We start from the raw sequence: 24,355 nt of genomic DNA, 5'->3' as shown, positions 1-24,355 counted from the left end.
TCAATTTCTCAAGCAAGTGGGTTCCCATATAGTTTCAACCTCCCACCAAAACAGGAAGTCACTACATGCTATCAGTTATCTATATTACTCATTTTCATTGACGAAATTGACTTGATAATTGCTCCTCCATTTGTCTGGCTGAAATGGGATGAAATGGATTTGATCCTCAATTTGATGTGAAGGATAATAATAGAGCAGTTTATAATCCTGTGGTAGGCAGGTAGACAGACATGAGCAGAGCAAGGACAATAGGCCAGGGACAGATCACTCAGGTTCCTAGTAATGGACAGTTGTAAGGTAGAAACTTGTCCCCGGGGTGATTTTTCCTCTGCTAGCATATCACTGGTCATGTAGTTTAGACCCCCTGACCTTTCCTCCCTAGAGATAACATCTAGGCTGTATTTCAGCTCCAGGCCCAGAAAAGCAGCAACACTAGACAATAGAGGCCACCTCAGGACCAGTTGCATTGAACAATGACCCCCTGTCCTGGCTTAGACCCATCAGTGGAGACCCCTACCCAGTAAGGACACACCTGGAAAACTGCTGAATATTCTATTGAGATCTTCCCTTGGGGCCTCTGCTAAAACCTCCACCCTTAAAATCCTTAGGACATAGGACCCAGCTCCCTCTCCACTCCTGGAGAATGGGCGTCTTCCCTTCCCTCCTCCCCTCAGGTGCATCACCTTTACCTTCCACACTTCTAAGCTCCCAGGGCCCAGCCTTTGCCTCTATAACTTGTTTCCTAAGTCCATTTCTTTTACAAATTACTTCTACCTCCGTGATTTTCTAAATAAATGTTCTCTTATAGTTTGAATCTTGACTCTGAATTCTCTCCTAGCCAGAACTCAAAGTATGAAGGTTGCTGAACCCAGGTCTGGTCTGACCCCATTGGTCTAGCCCAGTGGTGGGCAAACTGCGGCTCGCGAGCCACATGCGGCTCTTTGGCCCCTTGAGTGTGGCTCTTCCACAAAATACCACGGCCTGGGCGAGTCTATTTTGAAGAAGTGGCGTTAGAAGAAGTTTAAGTTTAAAAAATTTGGCTCTCAAAAGAAATTTCAATTGTACTGTTGATATTTGGCTCTGTTGACTAAGGAGTTTGCCGACAACTGGTCTAACAGTGCCATTCTCACCTCTGCCAACAATCCTATAACAGAGAAACAGACACAAGTAATACTCACTAGAAAACTACAATATCTAGTTGATTTTGGAATGCTTGATACATTTTTTATAGCTTTACTTTCCTAATTTGCTTTCGTTTAGACCAAACTTCAAATTAATCTTGACTAATGAACGTATCACGGGGACAGTTGAAGGGGGTAGGCCAAAGTTAAATCTGGTCCAACGTTAAAAAATAATATTAATGGGTAATTCACAACCAAGACTTAACTGTTATTGAAATTTACAAAGTTTTTATCCTCACGCACATGAAACGTAGATGCGATGCTTCAAAAGCATCTTTCCTGTCTTTCAACAAATTTTTCTGCATCTGTGTGGATCTTTTGTTCTATTTTTTTTAAGATACTGAGTCAGCAGTGCCTAGTGAGGGCTCTGGGGTTTGAGTCAGAGTATTTCGGGTCGAATTACATATTTTATAACAACTTAAATCTCTAGGGGCCCAGAGAGTTGATGGTGTCTGTTCACAGCAAACCAGAGGCACAGCCCTCCTGGCTTCAGAGACTCCCCAGTTCCTAACCCTCAGGCCCTGGCTCATCTCAAACCTGGCCCCACACTTCTCAATGCGCATGCACCAGACCTTCGGTCCTCTAAAATTTAAATGCCCCTTCTTTTCCTTCCTGCTCTTCTCAACTCACACTATAACTATTTGTTGTTGTTTTTTTTTTTTCACACTATAAGTATTTATGTTCGCTTTCCCAAGCTTGAGCAGCTCTCATTCACTATATATACATTGAATAGCAAATACAGAATCGGACTGTATCGCGCAAGCCCCGCCCACTCACCAAAACTTCCGGCGCCGTCGCACTTCCGCTGACGTCGGAGGTCACAGGTGACAGGCAGGATGTCGAGTGGCGGCGATGTTGAGCGGTGGCTGAGTGGAGCATCTCCATGACCCGAGCTTGGCGAGGGCGGCTGAAGGGATCCTACATTGGGGAGCGAGTTGGCGGCGGAGGCGGCGGCGGCGGGGCCGGACGTGGGCGCCGGGGGAGCCCGGCCCGGGGCCGTGACTGCGGGGAGCGGGAGCAGGCGGTGCCGGCGCCGGGTAATGCCCGCCGCCCTCGGGGAAGCCGGGAAGCCCTGCTCCGCGGGATCGCTTCATGCCGCCGACCGGCTTAGAGCCCGCCAGAATGAACAGGAAGAAAGGAGACAAGGGCTTTGAAAGTCCAAGGCCATATAAATTATAAGTATTTTTTTCCATCGCCGTTTCCTCTTCTGGGTTGTACTTTCATCAGTTCTAGTTTTTGTTTGCTTGAAACTGACTTGGGCTTGGGAAACCTAGTGGGAAACTGGAACCCACGCTCTGTGACGGAAATGCTATTTGTAGGGCGAAATGCTTTGCCCGACAGTTAATTCAACAGATTTAATGCCCCTTGCAGGTTAATAAACCTTCTTTCTTAAAATGCAAAACTGTATTTGTCCAAAGAAGTTTATTTTCATGGCTGTTGCTAAATTGAAAAGCAAGTTACCCAAATTTATAGTATTTAAAAGTGAAAGATAAAGTGATTTTTGAGCTGCTTAGAACATAGTCTTTGCTTATACTTAGATAGAATTATAATTCATTTTAATAATAGAGATATCTTTTTATTTTTTTAATATACAACCCATCAGGTCGTCTGCATCAACAACATAAACTTCCAGAGAAAATCTGTTGTGGTAAGTATATTATCAACAATTGTAAGCAGTAACAACTCCACCACAGTACGCACTGGCTTAACTTGGCTGCTAAGAGGCCAGTTTTTTGTTGTTGTTTTTTTTAATATATATTTTTATTCATTTCAGAGAGGGAGAGAGAGAGAGAAACATGAATGATGAGAGTATCACTGATCGGCTGCCTCCTGCACGCCCCCTATTGGGGGGTGGAGCCCACAACCCGAACATGTGCCCTTGACTGAATCAAACCCAGGACCTTCCAGTCCGCAGTGCAATGCTCTACCCACTGAGCAAAACCAGCTAGGGCCCAGTTTTGTTTTTTGATTCTTGGCTGACCTGGTTTATGTGACATTGGTGGCTAATGAAATTTTAGATCAGGTGTTTGAAATGTAGTACCCCGCCCGCCATTTAGATGTATAGATTTCGGATATGTTTCCATTCTAGGAAAGTCCGTGACAACCCAAGAACTTAATTTTCTCTCTCAGGGGAACCTGTATTAAATAGACCAAAATCGTAGTGAGAGTTCGTTTTCTTTGAGGTATGCATGAACTTTCCTCTCCAACTTACTTAAGGTGAGCTGTATAGATTTTAAAATGTCATATTTTCAGAAGAGTCATAGAATCTTGGATTTATAAGGATCCTTAAAGATTCATTAGGTCCAATTTCCTCATTTAAGGAATTTCTTTTTCAGTATTCCTGGCATGTGATTCTTTACCTTGTATCTTATGGAAGGATACTTTAGATGTGTTGTATGAATTGGGCAGGGAAGATACAAGAATTAGGGAGTCTAGTTAAGAAGTTACTGTATTAATCTAGGTAGTGGAAAGAAAACTGGGTAAAAGAATGTGGAACCTAATGGCTACAGTCTTGCTTTCTCTCATTGGTGTCAAGGCGAAAGTTGATATACACAGTTTCCTTATTCCTCCACCCGCTCCATTTCCCCCTTTCCTTTTGCTAGCATTTCTTTTTGTCTGATCTAGACCTTCATTCCTGTAGGATCTGCATCCTTGCTTGTTCTGTGTTTCAGTTGTTGCAGTTTTCCATTGAGTAGGATTATTGGTCAAGTGAGAGCTAAGAGGCAATCTGGTGAATGTCCTGGATTCCACATGTAATTTTTGTTCTATTGTATAGCAAAACCTCAATTCCTGTTTGATAATTAATTGGGATTAGTCATTCCAGCCAGTACAGTGACCTCTTTCTCTGCCTCTTGGTTCAGTGGTATAAGGAGCCTGAAGTGGTCAAGGGACGGTCTCAGCTTCCAGTTTAATGGAACCAGGACTATGTGCCCTGGTGGATGCATTTCTCCCTCAACCACTAGGACCTCTGAACACATTGAACCCAAGGTCACAAAGACAGGAAGCAAAAATCCTTCCAGTGGCCTTTTTGGTGCAATAGTGAAAATAGTCACTCTCACTTTTACCCCTTGGTTCCCAGCTCTGTTTGAGCTGTGAAGAAGTGACCCTGTATATTGTCCACTAGCTTAAGACAGCATCCTGTTAGAGGCCTTTCAATTGTTGCTATAACTGAGCCTTTAGTAATGGATCATGCCAGCTTCTTCTGAATGGTAGGGCATAGCACAAAACCAATAAATTTTGTGTGCTTTAAGAGTCCATTGCCACACTTCCCTATATACTTGATTGAAAGTATGTACGGGATATTGAAACACGGGTTTAAACTGTGTGGGTCCACTCGTGGGTTTCTGTGTATAAGTGGACTGGCATGTTGTTCAGGGATCAACTGTATTTTTCATCTGCAGTTCGAAATCTGCAGATGCAGAGGGCTGACTTAAGTGATACATGGATTTTTGACTGGATGCTTGGTGCTCCTAACCCCTGAGTTGTTTAAGGGTCAATTGTATATTGTAGTTAGGCAAGGAAAATCTAGAATACATGTCTGTTCTTGTAAGGACAAATCACTGTCCCCCCTCTATGATACGTACTCTCTAATGTTATTCTTCTACCAAGTGACTGGTCCTTTCTGGGAAGGTCCCATATTAGAAGCTTAATATCATCTTCTGCTACTGGGAGGTGGCACTCAACAGTGCCATGGTGGGAGGAAGACCATGTCATTAGACTCATGCACAGCCTCCATTCTTGCCACCATGACCACTTTGTATATTTTGCTCCATATACAAAGTGGTTATGGTGGCAGGGAAAGATGATCTTGCCAGTTGATTTTTTAAAAAATATTTTTTATTGATTTCAGAGAGGAAGGGAGATAGATAGAAACATCAGTGATGAGAGAGAATCATTGATTGGCTGCCTCCTGTAAGGCCCCCTACTGGGGGAGATCGAGCTCACAACCCCGGCTTGTGCCCTTGGCCAGAATCGAACCTAGGACCCTTTAGTCTGCAGGCCGACGCTCTATACACTGAGCCAAACTGGCTAGGCCCTAGGGCAGTGGTCGGCAAACTCATTAGTCAACAGAGCCAAATATCAACAGTACAACGATTGAAATTTCTTTTGAGAGCCAAATTTTTTAAACTTAAACTTCTACTAACGCCACTTCTTCAAAATAGACTCGCCCAGGCCATGGTATTTTGTGGAAGAGCCACACTCAAGGGGCCAAAGAGCCGCAGTTTGCCGACCACTGGGCTAGGGCATTGCCAGTTGATTTTTGAGGGCTCCTTCTGCAGTGGGTGCCCTCTGATGGTCATTTATGTGATAACAACATGAATATTTTCTTCTTATCCCTAGTCTAAGAAATCTATTCTTAAACTTAACTTCTCCCACCATTTTATAATTTTCAGTGTTTTAATCTTGTTCTTTACAAGTCCCTGACCAGCCAGCCAACCCATGAGTATCTAACTGCCTGTGGATCAGTGTAGACGTGTACTTGAGGTCATCTCTACTGCTGCAAAGAATGTACAACCAGATGTTTTTTTCCCCAATGTTCTTTCCACTGTAGGATTTTCTTTGCATTGTCTTTCAGGGTCACACTTCATTGGTGCTAGAATTATTTAAAATTCAGACTTGTGCTTGGTCCTATTCTGCTTGAACACGGGGAACTCTCCATGAGGCTACAGGTGTGGAATGAGGGAGAGGTGGAGAAGCAGTGGGAGCAAGTCCCATTGGATTCTGAGTCACATGTTCATGCTGTTTGTTTGTGCTTTATAAATCTGCTTGGCCTAGTCCAGATGTGTTGTTTCTGTTTAAAAATGGAAAGCTGCTGCACATGTCCAGTTTTATTCTTCAGAGCTTCATACTGTACTCAGTTCATGATGGTCATTTCAGGTAACATAGTCTTTGGGAGTCCCATGGTCATGTGTTCAGTCTCTGCTGCAGGGTCTAGTAGTAAACCAGTGGTTGCTTTGCAAATGGAAAATAGTTATTGGCAGAAGAGGTCATGCCCATACTCCCTGGAATGTGCACCATCATTCTATTGGAAGCCAGATGTCTATCTGGTATGGACATTTCCAATACCATTGGATATGCTGAGTCATAAGGCCCAGGTGGCAGCTTGAACCACAGCCTGCTTGAACCCTTTCTTACCTTGGACTCCTCTGTAAGCCTTATTGGTTATCTAGGAAGCAGTATGCCCAGAATCTGAAGAAACCCACCAAGTTTCATTTCTCTTTTTCCCCCTTTTAGTGGACAGTGCAAAATGAAGCAACTTCTCTTTCACTTTAGGTCTATTTTTATATGCCTCAGACCACTGGAACCTTAGAAGCTTCATTGATGTGACAAGTCCCTGAACTTTCATGTGATTTAACTCTTATCCTCTGCCATCTGTATTTTTTTTATTAAGGCATTAAGAGAACTTGTTATTTCTTTCTCTCCAGGTCCAGTTAGCATAATGTTGTTAAAAATCAGTGTAACTCTCTGTGGACTATCCTGCAACTAAGGGACTTTTGGAATATGTTTGAGATGGAGAGTTGATATTAATTGCTAGGTGACAGTGAAGGGCTTCTTCTATCTTGGAGGCAACTTGCCTCTGATTTTTTTTTTTTGGGGGGGGGGTAAGATTTGGGGGTGGGAGAGCATTTGCTTGATAATTAGCTGCACCACTAGTTACCAAAAGCTGTGCTGATTTCCTGCAGTAAAAATTCTCCATCTGGCCCTAACCGGTTTGGCTCAGTGGATAGAGCATCAGCCTGCGGACTGAAGGGTCCCAGGTTCAATTCCGGTCAAGGGCATGTACCTTGGTGGCGGGCACATCCCCAGTAGGGGGCGTGCAGGAGGCAGCTGATTGATGTTTCCAACTCTTTATCCCTCTCCCTTCCTCTCTGTAAAAAATCAATAAAATATATTTTAAAAAATTCTCTATCTGCAAACATGGTTGGCAAGTTTGTGATACTTCATTATCATTCTCCAAAAACTTCTTGACTTGTGTTGGCCAAATAATTGAGTTAAATGAAGATGTAGTAGGCATCTTTCAAATCTCTGGTGGCACTAATCTCTGCAGTTCCCCAGGCATGTTTAGTTGCTTTGATTTACTATCTTAGGGAAGTGAAACGAGTGGTCCAGTGGTGTTTTTAGACCTATAGTAATCTTCATTCCTTGGTCCGAGAATGAATATGAGGATTTGCCAAGTACTGAAGTATGTACTGTATGTTCTGGGACTGGGAAAATAGCAGTAGTCCTACTCTGAGATAGACTTGAGCCATGATTGCCTTTAATACTTGACCTCCAAAGACTTCTAGTCTGACTAATAGAGTATGGTTTGGGAATCCAGGGATTAGTGTCAGTTTAGAAACAAGATATAATAAATCTAGGAAAAGGGCAAATATTAATTCATTTGAGCTTGACGTAGATTTCAAGATTTTAAAAGCAAGATATGTGAAACTTTAACATGTTTGTAGGCAGGGGGGGAAATTCTATATGGAGGGGAGATTGCAGTTAATAGAGCAGGATTTCTGAAGATACTACGGAGGATTACCACTAGTAGAAGAATCATTCTTAAACAGGAGGGAATAATTGGTACGTGTAATAGAGGGGGAAGATAATTGATAGGTGGTTGAAGTTAAGAATCTTGGGAGAACGGAGAAGAAAGTAGCCCTAGAAGGATTGTAGTGAGAAACTGGAGGAGATTAAGGAGCAGGAGAATTTAATGTGGCTGAACAGGAAGACTGGGAGAGAAGTAATAAGAAGGGCAAAAGGATAGAAATTTGTAGGCATTCTGGTTTAAAATGTCAGCATCAGAGGGATGAGGTGTCTTCAAGAGTGTGATCTTGATTGTTGTCCCTTAATGGAAGTGAAGATCATAGGAATTGAAGTCAAGGAATTTTGAAGCTGTGTTACTCAATGGGTCAGATATACCTTCAGTCAGGTAACTTAAGAGTGATGGCAGAGATGGGTTAGAAAGGGAGAGTCTGAGCCTTCAGTGAATGTTGGGGAATTTGGGAAGATAATATAACTTGTATGGCATAAACACAAAGGAAAAGAAGTAAAAAAGAATAATGGGCATATATTAAATGCCAGCTATGATTTTAAGTGCTTTCTATGTATTAAATTACTCCATTGTCATAATAACACTAAAAGGTAGATAGTGTCATTATTCCTGTTTTACAGATGAGGAACCTGAGGCACAGAGAGCTAGAGTACCTTAGCCCAAGATCATACACTTAATTAGTGGTGGAGATGGGATTTGAATGCAGGCAGTCTGTCTCCAGAACATGTACATTTAATTTGACAGTGACACTATACTACCCTTGCTCATTTACTGCATGCTCTAAAATCTGTAAATGGTTCAGGAGTAGCAGTGGAAACTAGGTTTCCTGTTTTCCCCTCCTCTAATTTATAGTGAATGAAAAAAAAGGTAGCTTCTTGTCAAGGGGGATTCAAGAGATGTTTCATGTAAGGCTAGAAGGTAGAGAAGGATTTTTTGAAAAGGTTGAATGGCAACAGGAGAGGTTACTTAAAGTAGGGTAGGGACTCTAGGAGGATGGTCAGCTGTGAGGTGGGGAGAGAGCAAGGAGCAAGGAAGAGATGAGAGTGAGTGGGATGTTAGATGACCTGGGAGTTTACAGTTACACCAGCTGCTAAGGATGCCAATCAATGGGACTGAGCATTGCAGGCAGGTACAGGTTAGGGCTCTAGGTGGTGTCAGAGACCTGATAATTCAAGGAGACGGGGCTTTCCTTATCTTCACGAAATACACATCATTCACTATTTTACTACTGTTAAACTTAGTTTAGTTTACTGTTAACCAAATCCTGTTCTTATGTCTCACCCATATAGCTAGTTGTTGACAGCACTTTCCATAATCTTTTCTGGTTTACTTTTGACATTATCTTGGTTCTGCTTGCTGTCTTTCAACTGATCCAAACTGATTTGTGTAGATTGGTAAGTGCATTGCTGATGGGCTAATTAAGGGGTTTTGGGTCTTCTTTCCTACAATTGCTCACAGTTTACACCTTTAAACACAGACTTCATCAACAATATTTTTGCATTTGCTCTTTCTGTTCTCATTTGCTTTCACATAGATCTGTCCAGATGGTTTAGTTTAAGGATGTATGGCTCTTCTCTTATTTTGGAAGGAGGGAAAAAAGCTACTGGATCTCTAGGTTTTTGAGCAGTTGGGTTGGATGTTATCTAAAAACTAGAGGCCCAGTGCATGATTTAATCATGCACCTGGTGCACCAGCGGGCTGGCTGTCCGCCGGTGCACCAGGCCTTCCGAAAGCCTCCGGCGCGGCGGAGGCTTTCGAAAGGCCTTGTGCCAGAGCAGACAGCCAGCCAGCTCCCCCGCTTTGGCTTTTGATCGCAGGGGAGCTGGCCGGCTGTTCGCCGGTGCACCAGGCCTTCCAAAAGCCTCCGGCGCAGCCATGGCACAGACGCTGAGCTCGCGGCACCACTGGCGCCGCGAGCTCAGCATCCTGCTGGCCCAATCAGCTACCCCGGCCACCCTGAGTCCCGCCCCCTGCGCCTCCTGCTGGCCCAATCGTGGGCGTAGTGGAGTGATGGTAATTTACATATTACCATTTTATTATGTAGGATTCTTGCATGTATTTTAAAAGCTTTACACTGAGAGACATGGCATAATGGATGGAAATCAACTGGAATCATTTAGAAGTGGATTTGAATCTCAATTTTCCATTTGTATAATTTCTAAACTGTTATCTATAAATGTATAACATAGTCCTTTTAAAGTTGTTATTGGAATTAGAACATAGAAAAGTAGTATAATATCTGGTGTATAGTACTGCTCATTAAACAGTAGCCATTATAATTGTTATAATCTGGCCTTCTATGTTTTCTGCCTACATTTCATCTTAGCTGTTCCTGTTGCAGCCTCTGAGATTTTTCTGTTCATTTTGCAGCCCCTGAAATGTTACTACTTTATGCCCTCCCATATTTTGTGTTTGAGAATATCAGTGTCAACCCTACGATATTTATTTAACTTACTGGACAGATATTCCATGTTTCATTCGTTTGTCTTTTCCAATTGATTGAACACAAGAGGGTGGTGGCCAGTCAGTGTATTTAGCTGTCTCTCATGTCTTAGGTACATTTTTCAGATAGATTGCTCACCACACAGCTAACGTGGTAGAACTACATGTGTATGGTCTCTGGGTCTACTTGGTTGGAACTCATCCAGCATCTTGAAGTATCTGCTGCTCTAAGATGCAGCAACAGATTTTCTCTACTTAACTGAGTATCCCTTGTATCTCTTGCCTCTTCACATTTCTGATTTACCTCTCATGAGTAGTGACTCATACTTGTTAGCTTCATTGATGTAGGGTTTTTTTTTTTAATCCTATTTTGGGGGAGGGACATGTTTTTTCACTTACTGACATGGTTTTGATTCTTTTTCTGCTCTGTCATTCTTTTTTCTTTCCTCTCTGTTTGGGTTCCAGTCTGATTAGAAATTATTACATTTGAGAGTACATTTGAATAATTAGAAATTATTACATTTGAGAGTACATTTGAATAATTAGAAATTATTGCATTTGTGAGTCCTTTTACTTTTTTCCTATCAGATGGTCTAATTTTCACTGGTAGTGAATGTGAACCACCAGGATGATAAAGCATACATAATTTATATCCATTCAGTCACTAGGACATGTTTGAAATGAAGATACTTGGAGAACACTTGTATGTATATAGCTATTTGTGATTTTGGAATGTACTGTGTGAAAGCAAAGAAATATGTTCTAAAACATACCAATCTTAATTATAATGAAATTACTATTTATCTTTACAGGGATTTGTGGAACTGACTATATTTCCCACAGTTGCAAACTTGAATAGAATCAAGTTGAACAGCAAACAGTGTAGAATATACCGAGTAAGGATCAATGATTTAGAAGCTGCTTTTATTTATAATGATCCGACTTTGGAAGTTTGTCACAATGAATCAAAACAGTAAGTTATACACTATAAAAGTTGCTATTTCTAACAGTCATTTTTTTCACATAATTTGATTAATTTTTTCAGTTGAGTTTTCCAAGATTATTATTAGATTCTGGTTTCCAGGTTTGTTTGCTTTTTTTCTAATTATAATTTCTGTTGCTTTTACCACTCTGCACATTCGGTTTAAAAAATTTTACTAGCTCTGCCCAACATAGTAAATTAAGTTTTCCTTCTTCAGTCTACAGTTTTGAAGAAGTACTATTGGAGAACTTTAAATAAGTTTTCTTAGCCACTTTATTTTTTTTTTTACTTTTGATGTTTTAAAAAATATTTACTTCATAAATGTTAAATATAATTTTTAATAAGTTAGATGGTCATCATAATCTATAGACCAGAGACTACTTTAAAATATTCTATAAAAAATTTTAACTACTTTAGAATATCATAAAATATTGTGTCTGAAATATCTCATTCTTTATCTTAAATAAATATTGCATGTCTTGAAGCTACTTGTGATTTTTGTCAGTAAACATATGTTGTGATCAGTTTTTTGTTCTGCTTTTTTCATTTAAATACTTTGTTTTCACTTTTCCATGTTTAATATGATAGGCTTCATTTTTCATTATTTTTATGATTGGTTAACATTCCACTTAGTCTGCTGTAGCTTGAATGATTATTTTCTAGTTGTTTGGCATTTGAATAATATCCAGTTGTTGTGATCATAAGCAATGTTGAGTAAGTATTTTGGAACAAATTAGTTATTTTTGCATTTGAATTATAGATTACTTATCATTGTTAAGGCTCTTATTAGCATTTTACTTGATTGTGTTCCAGTAAGATTTGTATTGATTTAAATACTGGCACTTTTGTTTTCAAAGCTTTGATAGCATTGGCTTATATCATTTCTGTGATTCTCAATGTTTTGGGGTAGAATGTTCCAAACTATAAAATCTTTTTTTAAAATTATAAACTGTTTAGTTAAGTACTCGTTTAGATGTGTAATAAGTGCATTTAGGCAGCACTTTCTCAAAGTATTATTCCCAGACAAGCAGCATCAACATCACCTGGGAATTTGTTAGAAATGCAAATTCCCAAGCATTACCCCAGAACTACTGACTGAAAACAAGAGGTGGGGTCCTGCAGCTTGTGTTTTTACTAGCATGTCAGGTGATTCTAATGCAAATTAAAGCTTGAGGATCACCATCTAAAGCAGTGTTCTGAACCTTTTTTTGGCCATGCCCCACCTAAGCATCTCTAAAATCCTGATGGCTTCCCCTGTCACATATAATTCTTATTATTCAAAAAGTTAACTATTCACGTGGAGAAAGCCTAAAAGGCCATTAACTTGGTCTAAACAAGCTTCCAAAGAACATGGCATCCATGAAAAAGAAAAAGAAAAGAATGAAAGGACAGTTGAAGTACTGAGGAAGAAATCACTTAAGAAATTGTTAAAAAAAAAAAAATAATGTGAAGTGATAGGAAAAAATAGCCAGGCTGAGGGACCCCACTGGTGCAAGATCAGGGCTAGGGAGGGATGTGGGAGGTTGACCAGCTGGGGAGGGACTGCGGAAGGGCTTCAGAGTGTGTCCAGCCCCTCTTGCTCAGTCCCAATCGGCTGGACTCCAGCAGCAAACTAACCTACCTGTCAGAGCATCTGCCCCCTGGTGGTCAGTGAACATCATAGCGAGCAGTTGAGTGGCCTTAGCATATTACGCTTTGATTGGTTGAACAGCCAACTGGATGACCGGACAATTAGCATATTAAGCTTTTATTATATAGGACTAGAGGCTTGTTGCATGAAATTCATGCACGGAAGTAGGAGGGGTCTCCTCAGCCCAGCCTGCAACCTCTCCAATCCGGGACCCATTGGGGGATGTCCCTCTCACAACCCTGGACCGCTGGCTCCTAACTGCTCACCTGCCTGCCTGCCTAATTGCCCCTCACTGCCCCCCCCCCCTGCTGGCCTGGTCGCCCTAACTGCCTCTGCCTGCCAGCCTGATCGCCCCCAACTGCTCCCCCTGCTGGCCTGGTCGCCCCCAGCTGCCCCCCCTGCTGGCCTGGTCGCCCCTAACTGGCCGGCCTGGTCGCCCCTCACTGTCCCTCCTGCTGGCCTGGTCACCCCACACAGCCTGTTTGGTCGTCCGTCTGGTTGTTTCGGTCGTGAGGCCCCTGGCTTTTTATATGTATATGGATAGTTTTTTTTTTAAAGTTCCTAATGAAATTAGCCTGTAGACTTTTTTTTTTTTTTGGTTGTAGGGTAAAACAATAAAGGATGGTATGTATACACTATTAAGTTACTGCACAAACGCCGAAACCGGTTTGGCTCAGTGGATAGAGCGTCGGCCTGCGGACTCAAGGGTCCCAGATTCGATTCCGGTCAAGGGCATGTACCTTGGTTGCGGGCACATCCCCAGTAGGGGGTGTGCAGGAGGCAGCTGATCGATGTTTCTCTCTCATCGATGTTTCTAACTCTCTATCCCTCTCTCTTCCTCTCTGTAAAAAATCAATAAGATATATTAAAAAAAAAAAGTTACTGCACAATTACTCAAGGAAAACTAGGTTTGTTTTTGATATTTCTGATTATCATCCCAAAGAGGGGGAACCACTATGACTTATAAAAACACTAGTATTTATTACTTGTAAGATTCGTAAGATGCAAGACAGAAACACCAGTTATTCAGAAGAAATGTTGCTTTTTTTTTTTGCAATTAGATATGAAAAATATTCCCATGGGTGACATTTTTGAAGGGAACTTTGGGAAAGGCAGATAGTTAAGGTCATTAGCATATCCTTAGATACTTGTTACCTTTCCTGTTTCTAAAATAACTTACTTTTTTCAATAAGCCAATAAAATTTCTACTAAACTTGAAACAAAAAAAATGTATGACAGTTTAAAAAAATTTTTTTTTTTAATTTCAGAGAGGAAGGGAGGAGAGAGAGATAGAAACATCCATGATGAGAGAGAATCATGGATCGGCTGCCCCCTGCACGCCCCCTACTGGGAATCGAGTCTGAAACTTGGGCATGTGCCCTTGACCAGGAATCGAACCCGGGACTCTTCAGTTCACAGGCCAATGCTCTATCGGATGAGCCAAACCGGCTAGGGCTGTTTGACAGTTTTGAAATTGAAAATTATACTTAAAATGATCGGTGGTAAAATGTGATCTTGAATACATACAAGAATGTCCTAACATTCAAAGAGGTAATGTACATTCTTCGTCACATTTTCTTATTTGTTTTAAAGTTAAGATGCCAGGCCCTCCTATTTTTAATGGAAAGAGTGTGCTTACTTATCTTGGTTGAGATTCAGCACCTTTGAACTATAGGAGGATTGTAAGAAAGGGAAACATAAGAGACTAAAAGGCATTTCTACCTGTTTTAACCAACTGAGTGTTAATTTATCTGTACTAGCAACTAAAAACCCAGTGGCTTAGGTAACATCTTTAAGGCTTTTCTCTCTTTTACTCTCCTGCCCCCACCCACTCCCCCACCCCAGCTTATTGTCTGCTGGAAAAATAAAATAATTGCAGCACTTGAAGTTTCTCTAAATATATTTTGTGTTTGAATCTTATGTATTATAGATAAACCTCATCTACTGGAAAAGTTATACATTTAATTCCTATCAAAGAACATGGTAGATATTCCTCATATAGAATCATTTCCCTAAACAACTTTAAGTATAGCCTAAAATAGATGGATACTGAATTTGCTCAATATCAAATGGCTCTATCAAATGGCAGATATTTACGTGGACATTAAAAAACAAGAAAAAATAGCCCACTTTATAAATCATTTCAATCTCTGAAATCTGCATGCAATTTTGTTCTGGATAATATTCTCATTGCAGATTATAGTTTGCCTCCATAGGGGGTAGGACTCTTTGGTGTGTTCCTTTTCTTTCTTTATTTTTTTCTTCTTTTTCTATATTTCTTCTTAGAATAAAATACATGTAGACTTTGTCAGAGAACCTGTTTCTGTAGGTAGATAGCCTACAGTAGCTGACTTCTTTCCTTCATCTGTTTCTTTTTCTTTCCTAGATAGGCATTGCCACTTTGAGAAGACCTTTTTTATTTTGCTTGAAAAGTCTCAACTTTTCAAAGTTCCAACAATCAATTTCTGTTGGCTGGGTCCCCCCCTCCCCCCCCCCCCCCCCCCTGTATGTAAGCTATCAAAACTAAAGGCAAGGAAAAAATTGAGTGTTGACACAGATGTAGAATAATTAGAACTCTCAAACACTGCTAGTAGAAAAGTAAATTGAGTTTGGATATATGCATACTCTATGATTGACAGTCTCACTCCTAGGTATACACCCAATAGAAGCATGTTCATGTATTCACCGACAAATTCACACAGAAACATTCACAGCAACATTTATAATAATCAACACTGGAAATTACTTAAAGATGCATCAATAGTAGAATAGTAGATTGTGGTGTATTCTCACACTATTGGAATTCCAAACAGTAATAAGAACGAATGACCAACAACTAAATGTAATAATATGGATGGATCTCTCAAACTTAATGTCAAGTAAAAGAAGTCAGATACAAGAGAATGTATATTAAGTTGTTAATCTAGCACATTAAGTGTCATCATAATGAGTTTTCCTTGGTGGTGGGAAGTGGGACTTGGTTAGTGGTTATCAGAGGGCACAAGAGGGCTTCTAGAGGCTAATAAAGTTCTGTTCTTGTTCTGCATACTGGCTTTGGTTTTGTGAAAGTTCATCGAGCTATATACTTAGAGTATATATACTTTTCTGATGTAAATTGTGTTTCCATGAAATATTTTTAAAATAGAGAAAAATAATTGAATCTTACGGCTTACAAAATCTGCACTTATAGTTTTTGTTGTTAATCCTCACCTGAGGATATTTTTTCCATTGGTTTTTAGAGAGAGTAAAAGAGAGGGAGGGGAGGAGGGAGGGGGAGAGAGAGAGAGAGAGAGAAACATGGATGTGAGAGAGATACATTGATTGGTTGCCTCCCACACAAACCCCAACCAGGGCTGGGGATCGAGCCTGCAACCCAGGTATGTGCCCTTGATTGGGAATCGAACCTAAGACTCTTTGGTCTGTGGGCCAGTGCTCTAACCTCTGAGCAAAACTGTCCAGGACTGCACCTATAGTTTTAAGAAGCACATGTTCTTTATTTGACAATGAATTAACAGATTATTTTAATATAATGTGGGTGATTATAATAGACTACAGGCCCGATGCATGAAATGCATGCAAGGGGCTCGGCCCTCGCAGCCCTGGCTTCATCTGGAAGATTGTCCGGACAGTCATCCGGAAGATCGTCTGGATGGTTGTCTGAATGGTCGTTCTGCTGTTCGGTCTAATTAGCATATTAGCTCTTTATTATATAGGATTCCATCATCTTAATTTTCCAGTTTTTCAGTATCCCCTACAGCATTACTCATCTTTCAGCTTTATTTCCTCGAGGAGGACTGGGGGTTGGTGGGGTGGGGTGGGGTGGGTGGGGTGGTTATAGGGCACGAGCACATTAATATTTTGTAGTCATTATTATTCTGAAAATTGAAAACATTTATTATAATCTTGCCTTGTAGTTTTTGTCTTTTATGAGATTATTATGAAAGAAAACATTTGATTCTTATTATGAAAGCAAACACTGAAATCCAAACCATGAGAAAAGTATTCCTTATAACTGACTTCCTATTAGATTTCATTTCTAATGACTCACCATTTTATTTGGATCACTTTACCTTTTCTGAGGAAATGAGGACATTAAGAGAATAATTTCCCATAAAGAAACTGAGCAGCCTAATATGTGATGTCTAAATTTGGCATTTTGTGTAACGATTATTTTTTAATTTTGCATTTCACAGATAACGGGGAAATTACAAGTTCTTTAACTATCTTTCAAATTTCTTGTTTTTGAAATTTTATTGAAAATAAATTGTAATCTATAGATGTATAAGTAGTCTTTAAGATTAGATGTTACATTAACTAAGTGCTGGCAATGATGAGGAGGAGCAACTGCCAATTTCATATTCTGCTGATAGGAACACAGAGGAACACTGTTCGGCACATTCTTATAAACTTAACGTATGTTTACCATATCACTCTGGAGCCCCACTTCTGGGTATTTGTACTCCTGAAATGAAGATTAAAGTCACAAAGAAACTGATGCTCATCCTATATAATAAAAGCCTAATATGCTAAGTGTCCGGTCAACTGATCGGCCGTTCAACCAATCAAAGCATAATATGCTAATGATGTGCTAAGGCTGCTCAGCTGCTCGCTATGATATGCACTGACCACAATGGGGCAGACAGTCGACCGGTCGACCAGTCGCTAGGACGTGCACTGATCATCAAGGGGGCAGACACACTGACTGGTAGGTTAGCTTGCTGCTGGGGTCTGGCCGATTGGGACTGAGTGAGATGGGCCGGACATGCCCTGGAGCCCTCCTGCGGTCCCTCACAGGCTGGCCAACCTCCCGTGTCTCTCCCTGGCCCCGATTGTGCACCAGTGGGGTCTTGGCGTGGCCTGCGTCCTCTCGCAATCTGGGACTCCTCGGGGGATGTCGGAGAGCCGTTTTCAGCCCGATTGTGCAGGCCAGGCCAAGGGATCCCACTGGTGCATGAATTCGTGCACTGGGCCTCTATAGTTTGTTCATAATAGCTTTATTTGTGAAAGCCACAAGCTGGAAACAACCCAGATGCCCTTCAGTGGGTGAATGAATCAAGAATCTGTACCACAATCTATACAATGGAATACTATTCAATGTAAAAAGCAAAAATGGTGATACATGTAACACTTTTCATGAATTTCAGAAACATAATGAGTGGGACAAGCCAGCCTCAAGAGGTTACATTCTGTTGTTCCATTAAAAACAACAACAAAAAACTTAAAAAAATATAAATATTTTTAGTGATTTCAGAGAGGGAGAGAGAAACATCACTGATAAGAGAGAATCATTGATCGGCTACCTCCTGCACACCCCACATTGGGGATCAAGCCCACAACCTGGGCATGTGCCCTGACTGGGAATCGAACCCTGACCTCCTGGTTCATAGGTCAACGCTTAATCACTGAGCCACGCTGGCTGGGCTGTTGTTCCATTGTTTTGACACAAGGCATAGCCCAAGAGACCTTTTGGGATGATGAAACTGTTCTCTATCCTGATTGTGGTGGTAGTTACACATGCGTTAAAATTTATAGAGTTGTAGCCCGGCCAGTGTAGCTCAGTTGGTTGAACTTAGACCTATGCACCAAGAGGTCCCCAGTTTGATTCCTGGTCAGGGCACATGCCCAGGTTATGGGCATGCAGGAGGTAGCCAATCAATGTCGATGCATTAATCTTCCTATCTCTCTCTCCCTTTCTCTCTCTCTAAAATCAATAAAAATGTGTTTAGAGTTGCATACCAAAGAAAAAAGTTATTTTTACTGTCTGATAATTCTAAAAATGGGTAGTATTGAGAACTGAGTTTTTATTGTGATCCTAAAGTTTTTACAGCTTTTACATATTTATCTAATAGAAATTATTAAAATTATTGAGCAGTCTGTTTAATTCCAGAGCTTTATGTTAAGAACTTGTTAAAAGCCATAGTTAATACTACATCTTTCCTAGTTAGTAGAGAGGTGGAGATGGGGGAAGAATGGCCTCTGTCAAGTTAAGAATGTATAACTGAATATTTTCTTTAATGGCTTTTTCTTGTAATCATTCTGTAGATTAAAAATTTACCAAACTAGTGAATTATTTACCAAACTAGTGAATTATTTACCAAACTAGTGAATTATTTACCAAATAATTAAATAAAAATTTAATTATTTGGTAAATAATTAAATAATAAAAAAATAATTAAATAATTAAATAAAAATTTACCAAACTAGTGAATACCAAACTACCAAACTAACTTTACCTTGTGCATTGATCTAATGGCAGGTGAGAGACATAAAGGTGACAGTGAGAATATGGCTCACGGTGTTGCTCTTTCATCTTGTTTTCTTGCTCTTGCCATTCCTTGTCTTTCTTTTTTCTATTCCTTCCATATTCCTTTAAGTGATTTCAGGGAGGAAATGTAATATGTGTACATGTAAGTTTTTTTTATGGAATAAAATTAGAAAATCAGATGAGAACAATTTTTTCATATTTTCACAAGACTTCTGTGTATTGTTTTCATCCAATGGGAGATAAAATCAAGTAACTATTGAACAAATAAATTTATCAAATACCACCCCCCCCCCCCCCCGCCCCAGCATATAAGGGATATAACAGTGAACCAGCCCAGAGTTCCCCTTACTCATTAAGCTTACATTGTCATACACTGGGGAATGATGAGGAGCAGTATTATATTTTGAGGAATTGATTCCCATCCTCATATGTTTTGTGTATCAAGACCATCAGGTGGTTTGATTTTTTTAAAAAATATTGTGCCCTTGACCAGAATTGAATCCAGGACCCTTCGGTCCCAGGACAACGCTCTATCCACTAACCCAAACCAGCTGGGCTTCCTCATATGTTTTAATCCTATATAATAAAAGCCTAATATGCAAATTGAACATCACTCCAGCACACAAGATGGCTGCCCCCATGTGGACACAAGATGGCCAGCAGGGGAGAGCAGTTGTGGGTGATCAGGCCAGCAGGGGAGGGCAGTTAGGAGGGACCAGGCCTGCAAAGGAGGGCAATTGTGGGCAATCAGGCCTGCAGGGGAGGGCAGTTGGAGGTGACCAGGCCTGCAGGGGAGGGCAGTTGGGAGGGACAAGGCCTGCAGGGGAGGGCAGTTGGTGGCAACTAGGTTGGCAGGGGAGGGCAGTTAGGGGTGACCAGGTTGGCAAGGGATGGCAGTTAGGGGTGACCAGGCTGGCAAGGGATGGCAGTTAGGGGTGACTGGGCCAGCAGGGGAGGGCAGTTAGGGGTGACCAGGCCGGCAGGGGAGGGCAGTTAGGGGCAATCGGGCCGGCAGGGCAGCAGTTAGGTGTCGATCAGGCTGTCAGGGGAATGGTTAGGGGGTGATTAGGCTGGCAGGCAGAAGCGGTTAGGGGCAATTAGGCAAGTAGGCAGGCGAGCAGTTGGGAGCCAGCAGTCCTGGATTGTGAGAGGGATCCCAGATTGGAGAGGGTGCAGGCTGGGATGAGGGACATCACCCCCCTAGTCACCTTAATATCTGTCAGATTATAAGGCCTGTTTAATCTATTCAAATTTTTACCAGATTGATAAAGAATAATTATTTCTTAAATTCTACATATATTCTCTACATTTATATCAGGAAAGTGTATTGGTTTTGGCATTCCAAAATTATTGGATAATGTGATCATCATAATCATACTAGAGGCCTGGTGCATGAAAATTCATGCTCATGGGGGGTCCCTCAGCCCAGCCTGCACCCTCTCACAGTCTGGGACCCTTGGGGGATGCCCACCTGCTGGCTTAGGCCTGCTCCCCGAGAACAGATGATCTAAAAGAAATAATCATATCCTTGGGTAAGGATTTTTTAAAAAGGTAATGCTCGCATGAAAATTCACTGCCAGCGGGGCTGAGGGGACTGGGGAACTCCTGTGCCTGCCGCCTCCCCCCCCACCCCCCCCGCGGGGCTGAGGGGAATGGGCGCCACCATTGTGAGGGTGTGACAGCCAATTAGCATGTTACCTCTTTATTATATAGGATAACATTGGTGAATGGACTATATGTCATTGAATTTCTAGTTCAGGAGTTTTTGTCTTGGTGAGTAGAGCAATAGTTACATGGCTAAAAAGCGTTCTTATGAATTATGTAAGACTATGTAATGCTTACAAACAAATGCTATCAAATATTTAAGAAAATGCTTGGTAAACCATATGGTGTATTGTTAATTTTCTTTTTTTTACCCCTAGGAGAAATCTCAATTATTTTTCCAACGCTTACGCAGCTGCGGTGAGTGCTGTGGATCCTGATGCAGGAAATGGAGAACTTTGCATTAAGGTTCCATCAGAGTTATGGAAACATGTTGATGGTAAAATACCAAGACTATATTGACTGTGCAATACAATCCTGTTAGGTTCAGTGACTAGAACCTTGACATGTAAATGATGTCAAAATTGTAAAAATAAATAATCACAAGTTAGAATCTTTTTTTTTTCCCTTAAGGATCACAGGCTAACAGGAAAATAGCAATGAAGGGGTGTGACAGGAATCAACTAATTTCACTGTTGTTTTTAAAGTGAAAGTTATAAAAAACAATCAGATGACTGGAACAGTTTATCGAGATTTGAGATTCCACACAATATCAAATCAGTTTAGAATTACAACATTTAATAGCAGGAAGGATCCTAAAAAATTATCATCCTTTTATAGAAGAATCATCTGAAGTTGAAAGAGAATAAGTGACCTGCTGAAGGTCATTAATTAATAGTAGAGTCAAAGCTAGAACATAGGGTTTATAACACCCACTGTGCATACTTTTGAGCATAGTCTTATTATTTCTAAGTTTTTATTTTTTTGAATATATTTATAGCCATTATAATTATTATATATAACTTTTTGCTTACCTTTATTTGGCCTCATAAAAATTAACCATGATAAGGAAGTAAAAGACATTTTGTTTTGATTTTGCATATTTTTGCTAGTTTTTGTGTGGGGGAGGATTATTTTGAGGGGAGAGTTTTGCCTAATTTAGGGTACAGACATGGAAAGTCATCATTGTATGTTCAGAGATTGGGAATAGTGCATATGGTTATAATGTTTTGGGGGAAATTAAAAGAAACAACTTTTAAACATAATATGAAAGCAACACATTCTGTAGAAATCAAGCGAGACAAAAACCAAAACCAAAACGAAAACAAACAAACCATGAAATAAATAATGCATAATGTAAATTCTTGGGTAAACTTTCCCGTCTACCTTACCCTTCACTTCTTCATCTACTCCCAGAGTCAACTATGGTTAACTATCTGTGGGGAAATGTAATAATAGAACAAACTTTTTTTTCTTTTTGTCAGTTTTTTAAAAATTTTTTTGCGGGGGATTTCTATGTCCTTTAACTTTTATTAAATTTATTAGGCTGACATTAGTTAATAAAATTACATAGGTTTCAAGTGTACAATTCTATAATACATCATCTGTATGTACATTGTATGCCCAGCACCCAGAGTCAAATCTTCCATCACCATATGTTTAACCTGAAAAGTATGTCTTCAATTGGATCTAGAAGAGTCGGATGTGGGAGTTGAGATTTTTTTCTTGAGGCAGTGTAGCATTGCCAGGAATGTTGACATGAGGACATGGCATAGCCAAAGCTACATTTCCAAGAACACAGCAGTGACTAGAATTGAGTGGAGCCAAGGACACCTGTGAAGACAGGCTATTGAGTTAACCTTGATGGAGAGATGGCAAAAACCTTAATTTGGTTAAGGATTGTGGTTTTTCATGAGCCTTTTTCTGTTCAGTGTAAGCTTGCTCTTATTACATAGGCCACTAATTATATATTTATGTATCAATGCATGTGTGTATTTATTTGTTGCAGAATTAAAGGTCCTAAAGATACACATCAATTTTTCTTTGGATCAGCCAAAAGGAGGTCTTCATTTTGTGGTACCCAGTGTAGAGGGAAGTATGGCAGAGAGAGGTGCTCATGTTTTCTCTTGTGGGTATCAGAATTCCACAAGGTAGATTACTAATTCTTATATATTTTAGTTAATTTCATTTTCAATGTAAATACAATACATGTATTTAGTATAAAATGAGAAGTACCAGCTTGATTCTCCCAATCTCTTCTACCTCTTTCTTGTTCTATTAGTTATTCCTCCTCAATATGTCTTCTCTCTTCTCATTCATTTGTAAGTATATTGTTCTAAAATCATCTCAGTTCCTTTATTTTTTAACTTTATATTGAAGTAAACAAAAAATTACACAAGTTGTATATAAAAAGTTCAATAAATTTTCACAGGTGAACAATCTATGTAATCCACACTCACATCAAGAAAAAGAACATTACCAGCATCTCAGAGTCTCTTTCCCACCCATTTCCATTCACTGCTTCCCTACCTGATATTCTCCTGCCAAAGGGTAGTCACTGTTCTGATTTCTAAAATACCACAGATTAATTACATCTGCTTTTGAACTTTATATACATGGAAGCATATGCATCATGCTCTGTATATCTGGCTTTTTTTGTTGAACACTATGATAGTGAGATTTGGTTTCATTGTGTGTAATTGTAATTGTAGTTTATTCTCATAGTTCTGTAGTTCACTACATATTGTTGAAATACTACTTTATGGTATGCATTTTCTTCTGAGATTATTAACTACTCCAAATCAGGGATGATATCTTATATTTCTTTGTGTTTCAGTGCTACTTATAATAAAACCTGACCTGAATTGATAGAAAGTCAACTAGAAATTTATGTATGGCTTTACCAGCACATGTTTGAATTTATACAATGCATCACATACTCAAAAAAAGCGATTTTCTAACTTATGAAATAGATTCTGGATATTAATTGTATTTTAAAAAAATTATTATCAGTATTTTTAGTTTTGCCAGATAATATTTGGAGACAAGTTTCTGTCTTTAATAAAATTCTTCCACATTGCACAGTAAAAAAAAACACTTCAGTATTCAAATAGCTGAAGTTTCTTACTGTAGTTATTCTATGAATGTTAAAATAATTTATATGCGGGTAAAGCAATTTAGATTACACTTTCAACATATTTTTTATACTGTTGTTCTTTTTTCTAGATTTTGGTTCCCATGTGTTGACTCATACTCTGAATTATGTACATGGAAATTAGAATTTACAGTAGATGCTGCGATGGTGGCTGTTTCCAATGGCGATTTGGTGGAGACAGTGTATACCCATGATATGAGGAAGAAGACCTTCCATTACATGCTTACCATTCCAACAGCTGCGTCAAATATCGCCTTAGCCATTGGACCTTTTGAAATACTTGTAGATCCATATATGCATGAGGTATAGCTTCTTGCTCCTTTCTCTCCTTTCGCCCTTTCACTCCTGAGAAAAAGAAGGATATTAATGAAATGCTAAGTTTTTCTTGACTCTTCAAGAATATCATTCTAGAGAAAAGGTTTCCTTGTCTGATATACATTTAATGATGTGAATTCCTTTCAAAATATTGTCGTATTAAAATTTCAGATTTTTTCCAACAGAGGTCTTCACATTCAAAAAAGCTTCAAGTATATCTTGATTAGAGTATATAGGCTAATTTTGGTAACTAATTGTGCACATTAATAATGTCATCTTTTTGTTTGGCATATGTTTATATATGTTATA

The 24,355-nt window shown here is 39.9% G+C and overlaps 1 protein-coding gene across 4 annotated transcripts in view; it reads left to right on the top strand.

The window, feature by feature from the left end:
* The first annotated feature begins 2,011 nt into the window (after positions 1 to 2,011).
* TAF2 (TATA-box binding protein associated factor 2) overlaps positions 2,012 to 24,355 on the top strand; it is a 72,424-nt gene continuing 50,080 nt past the window's right edge. For all 4 annotated transcript variants that reach the window (XM_079796346.1, XM_079796347.1, XM_079796348.1 and 1 more), the window contains exons 1-6: positions 2,012 to 2,357; positions 2,776 to 2,829; positions 10,971 to 11,131; positions 20,958 to 21,076; positions 22,586 to 22,727; positions 23,803 to 24,034. In XM_079796346.1, the coding sequence (XP_079652472.1) occupies positions 2,274 to 2,357; positions 2,776 to 2,829; positions 10,971 to 11,131; positions 20,958 to 21,076; positions 22,586 to 22,727; positions 23,803 to 24,034 (792 nt within the window). In that variant the 5' untranslated portion in view covers positions 2,012 to 2,273. The remainder of the gene's footprint in view (positions 2,358 to 2,775; positions 2,830 to 10,970; positions 11,132 to 20,957; positions 21,077 to 22,585; positions 22,728 to 23,802; positions 24,035 to 24,355) is intronic.

This window comes from Cnephaeus nilssonii (assembly GCF_951640355.1).
Source record: "Cnephaeus nilssonii genome assembly, chromosome: 18".
NCBI lineage: Eukaryota > Metazoa > Chordata > Mammalia > Chiroptera > Vespertilionidae > Cnephaeus > Cnephaeus nilssonii.
The sequence above is the reverse complement of the archived record's forward strand: the minus strand, read 5'-3'. Positions and strand labels throughout refer to the sequence as shown.